Source organism: Clupea harengus, chromosome 23 (genome assembly GCF_900700415.2).
Source record: "Clupea harengus chromosome 23, Ch_v2.0.2, whole genome shotgun sequence".
Classification (NCBI taxonomy): Eukaryota; Metazoa; Chordata; class Actinopteri; order Clupeiformes; family Clupeidae; genus Clupea; species Clupea harengus.
Genome location: NC_045174.1, coordinates 6,475,903 through 6,481,108, shown reverse-complemented (window position 1 = coordinate 6,481,108; position 5,206 = coordinate 6,475,903). Strand labels below are relative to the sequence as shown.

General features: G+C 40.7%; 1 protein-coding gene across 1 annotated transcript; it reads right to left on the bottom strand.

Moving 5' to 3' along the window:
• Nucleotides 1–3,036: 3,036 nt before the first annotated feature.
• On the bottom strand, nucleotides 3,037–3,776 carry LOC116218776 (zinc finger BED domain-containing protein 4-like). The gene has a single exon (XM_031561530.2). It carries the CDS (start codon nucleotides 3,724–3,726, stop codon nucleotides 3,091–3,093), a length of 636 nt encoding a protein of 211 aa, XP_031417390.2. The 5' UTR covers nucleotides 3,727–3,776; the 3' UTR covers nucleotides 3,037–3,090.
• Between the last annotated feature and the right edge of the window lie 1,430 nt (nucleotides 3,777–5,206).

Genomic DNA, 5,206 nt, shown 5'->3' with positions numbered 1-5,206 from the left:
CAGGTCGCTAACAGTAGCTGCTAGCTAGCAAATAAGCACACAGGATGATGACATAGCGTCATGTTGCCGTACATCCTATCTTAATAGACTGTTCGAAATCAACGGGTTTTTGAGATACCTTCCCCGAAAGGACCTCTCTCGTCAGACACCTGTCCAACTAGAGATCAAGGATTAGACAGCTATCTAAGAATCCGAACACAGCCAAGATCCTTCTTTCGACTGTGCCATAAACATTTCCTGACAAAAAAAAAAAAAACTAAATGTAAAACCAAAGATAATTCCTTCTCAGAACCCAGCTTACAGTTACATTCCATGGCAAAAGCTAACTTTAATAAGTTTCTTTCTGACACCCACTATCTTCAACATCACACGCTGATTTCTGCACATAGAAGGAACAAAAACTTAAAAGACCTTTTGGTAAGGAGCAAATTAACTCCTTTAAATCAAATTAAGAAACATAGGGAAGAGAAGTTCTTTCAACAAAAATTATGGGTCAAAAATTATAAAATGAAACGCATCATTCAAATTTAGACCAACACTCACTCTTCAAACTACCAATTGCATTTATTTAATAACATGTACTAAATGCTCCAAACAATATGTTGGACAGACCAGACTATATCAACATATACATAACCTAAAACACCATAAAGAAACACATACGCACATAATTAGTTACTTCTTGGATCATGGTTTGTCCTCCCTACGAGTCATGCTTTGTTTCCATTAGGGCGTTAACCGTCCCGCTCTCATTGGGAATGAATGGAGACGATAGCCCGTCTGTCGAGCAATGAAACGCCTCCGCATCCCTTCCAAAGTTGACGATTCTTTAACTTTATGCAAATGCAGACCACGCGGTAACCAATCAGTTTGGCGTGTGTGAGAATTGGCAGCTGAAGTTGTGCAGATGGGCGGGAGTAATCAAAAAAATCAAAGCAAGATGGCGGAGTCTCGGGATTCTGTTACTGGGAAATATTTTATGTGAATAAAGGTGAATACAGGTGTTTACACGACTTTTATATGTCTACATCGACTCGGTTTGTTGTTTATATACTACACGAACGCTGTCAGGGCAAACAGAATATTGTAGGTCTTAATCGAAGCTCTCAACCATTATTGTTAACTTGCTGCTAACACTTTAATTGAAGATCAATGTAGAAGCTAGCTGCTAATAAGTTACATATAACAAGATGCTGGGGTCTCGTTAGTCTGTTACTGGAAATATTTGTATGTGAATAAAGGTGTTTACACGACTTTTATATGTCTACATCGACTCGGTTTGTTGTTTATATACTACATGAACGCTGTCAGGGCAAACAGAAATTTGTAGGTCTGAACTGAAGCTCTCGACAATTATTGTTAGCTTGCTGCTAACACTTTAATTGAAGATCAATGTAGAAGCTAGCTGCTAATAAGTTACATATAACTCTTTGAAGAGGTCGGATGCATGGAGGAAAGTTGCCGCGATTACCGGTTACGAAGGTGAGTTACATTTTCGCAATGTGCTATCATAGGAAAGTACTAATTTCGTTAATGTGCTCATTTTAAACCCAACCCTGACTCCATAATAATGCTAATTCTTAATAATGCTAATTCTGACAGTAAAATACTCATGCAATCTCTACAGTAAAAATGAACAATAGAAGGAGAAGCCGTGAGGGATATATTGATTTAAAGGACCCATCGTATGCCCATTTTACCACAAGTTGATATGGTTCCTTGGGGTCTTAATGAAATGTCTGTAACATAGTTTGGTCAAAATACCACAAGGATCATTATAAACTGTACCCTTTTACCCTGCTTGAAACTAGTGATGTGTCGTTCGTGAACGATTCATTCATTTTGAACGAGTCCTTTCAAAAAAAGATTCGTTCATTTTCTCGTGGCCACGCATTGGGACTTGCATAGGCTCAGCCAAGGAAACAGAAATGATTCGTTGAATGCAGGTCACGTGGGAAATTATCCTTCTGCCAACCAAGTGGTACCAGTGCTGAGCCTATGCAGGTCACGTGAAAAATGAACGATGAACGATGAACGAATCATTGATCTACTCGCTACCAGTGCTGAGCCTATGCAGGTCACGTGAAAAATGAACGATGAACGATGAACGAAAGATTTACCCGAAGACTCGGTTGGCAGATGAACGAAACATTGACCCGAAGACACGGTCGGGAGGTGAACGATTCGTTCATCTGCCGGATACAGATCTTTAGATCATTTTTTCACGTGACCTGCATAGGCTCAGCACTGGTAGCTAGAGAAAACAGAAATGATTCGTTCATTTTGGCTGGGTCTTCGGATACGGATCTTTGGATCATTTTTCACGTGACCTGCATTGGTTTAGTAGAGGAAACAGTTACCTTATTCCCTTTCGCGTGACTGCTGTTTTTAGTATAGAAACGTGAATTATATTCGTTCACAAGTCATAATGACTGGTTTTGTTATTTTCACTTTACATTTACACTTACAGTTTAGTGCAGTGTAATTGTTTGCCGTGATAATTAAATGCCAGTGTGATAATAAATGACAATTTAAAACCATACAAACTCTCATGTTGTACTGTATTTAATAGAGGTTTTCTTTAAAAAATATGATCTGCCACACAAAAGCTGTCAGTCATGGCTGTCTCCAAGGGGACCGTGGCCCTTCTCCACCCTCCCCCACAGTTTTGCACTAGGTGATTTGCAAGCCATCTAGAAGTTAGTGTGTCGCTTTGAATGAAATGCCAAATAAAATGTGATGTAAAATGTTTTTATTATAACCCAAAATCCCAATATTGCACCATGTTACATGTATTAATAATTGACTCTTTGCATATAATAAATAATAACACACTTTACATTATAGAAAAACTTAAAACAGTATACAAAAGTATGTTTTTTTTAAAGTTAAAAAAGTTTGTAACAAAATATACATATATAATATATCTAAAAAGGATAGACATAAATAAGGTTAAATAAAAATTAAGTTAAATCACACTATTCAACCACAGATAGATAACAATAAAAATCTAACACTAAAACACTAACACTAAAATAACACTAAAAATCAAAGGAACATTCTGTACAAAACTGCAGTTTAGGGCCTGCTCTAAGGCAGGTTTGCATTTAAGAAAACAAGCTCCCGGACCTTGGATGGGCTGAGCCTGTTTCTCCGATCTGAAATTATCTGCCCCGTTTTAGAGAAAACTCTCTCAGAAGGCACAGATGTGGCCACAATGCACAGTCTTGTCTTCATGACCTCACAGAGGCCTTTGTAGACAGGTGAACACTTCATCCACCATGCCAGAGGGTCTGATGTGCGGGGTAAAAGTGGCTCTGCAAGGTAAGCCCGCATCTCCATCATGGCATTAGTAGAGACAGTTGGTGTGGTAGTAGGCCTCAAGCTTGCAACCCTCTCATCAAAGTCCTCCCAAAACATGGCCCCTGCACTGGCAGCTGTAGCAGAATGTGAATCCTCCTCTTCCTCCCTATGGAGGGGGTTAACATGTGCTACAGCAGATGTAATTCTCTTCACTGCCTCGTCTGCTACTTTGCTGTTTACAAAGGCTTGCTTTTTGAACCTCGGGTCCAAGCAGGTAGCATCAGCAAGCTTCTCGATGTACTCCACTTTACTGAACCTCTTCAACATTTCGGTCATCAGGCTGTCCACGAGATTTTTAACAGGTTCATGGATGGAGGGATTTCCTTGATTGCGGGCAACAATCCTCTGAAGGCCTCTTGCCATTAAAATGACTTTGGAGGCAGTCACAAACCTAAAGAAATGAACAATTATTTAAATATAATTAATACAATGTATTATTAAAAAGCCAATACATACCTGTTTGTGAAAAAAAAAGGTTAAAAAACAATCCATCATTAAGGAGAAATTGAGTTTGCAATCTTGATTTAAAATAGGTGGTAATCACTTAATCTACATACCTCTCAGCGCTCACTTCAATTGTGACCTCCTCAAAGGGCTTGACCACATCCACCGTTTCTTTCACAATTTCCCATTCCTCTAGGGACAAGGTTGGCAGAGACGCATTCACAAGTGCCAGGGTGGAGATGACAGGATCTTTCACCTCTAAAATTCTTTTCAACATGTAGAATGTTGAATTCCACCTTGTGGCCACATCCTGCTTAAGGCGTAATTGCTCCTGTCCCATCTGTTGCTGTGTGGCCTTGAGCGTCTCTGAAGCCACTGTGCTCCTGTGAAAAAACTCAACAATGGCTTTGACCTTTTGCACAATGCTTTGGACCATCTTCAGGGCAGCTCTGACAATAAGGTTCAGAACATGGGCAAAACAGGGTATGTGGTCCCAGTGAAGGTATCTCACAGCTGACACAATGTTGGCAGCATTGTCTGTGACACAGGCTACAATTTTGTCCTTAACACCCCATTCTTCGCTAACCCTGGTCAGCTCCCTTGCCAGATTGTCAGCAGTGTGTCTTTCCGTCATGACAAAACAGTCCAGGAGATATGAGGTCATTTTAAAATCCTCCATGAAATGACAAGTCACAGACATGTAACTTGTGGTAGTAATGGAGGTCCAGCAGTCTGTTGTGAGACATACGGCTGTGGCAGACGTGATTTTGTCCATGACCTCAGTTCTTAGTTTCTCAAACATCATAGGTAGAACTTTTGTGGAAATAGTTTTTCTACCTGGTAGACTGTATGATGGGTCCAGAAGCTTTGAAAATTCCCTGAAGCCTTTGTCCTCAACCACAGAAAAGGGCTGGAAATCACAGGCGATCATTTTCACCAGAGCCTCATCCAGTTTACTCTGCCTTAACGGATCCATTGGCCTTGTAACAAAACTGCCCATTGAGGTTTGTTGTTGTGGCCTCCGTGGCCTAGCTGCTGCTTGGGTGGTGCTAAGTGCTGCTGGAAAGGTGGATGCTGTGGACATCGTAGCAGTTGCAGTTGCAGGACCAGTTGAAGAGGTGCTGCTGGTGGAACCAGCTCCTGCTGCCGCAGTACCTTCATCGCTGTCTTCTCTTACTTGTGGTAAGAGCACAGTTGGATGTGCAGTTTTAAGGTGCCTTCTCATGTTTGAAGTGCTTCCTCCTTGAATGGATAAGTGCTTCTTGCAAATGTTGCATTTCGCTTTCGAAGAAGAAATATTTTCAAAATGAGACCAAACATCACTCCTCTTTCTAGTACTCATTCTCTTGACCTATTCCAATTCGTCTGGGGTCTCCTCTGCTTGCAAGTCATTTAATGC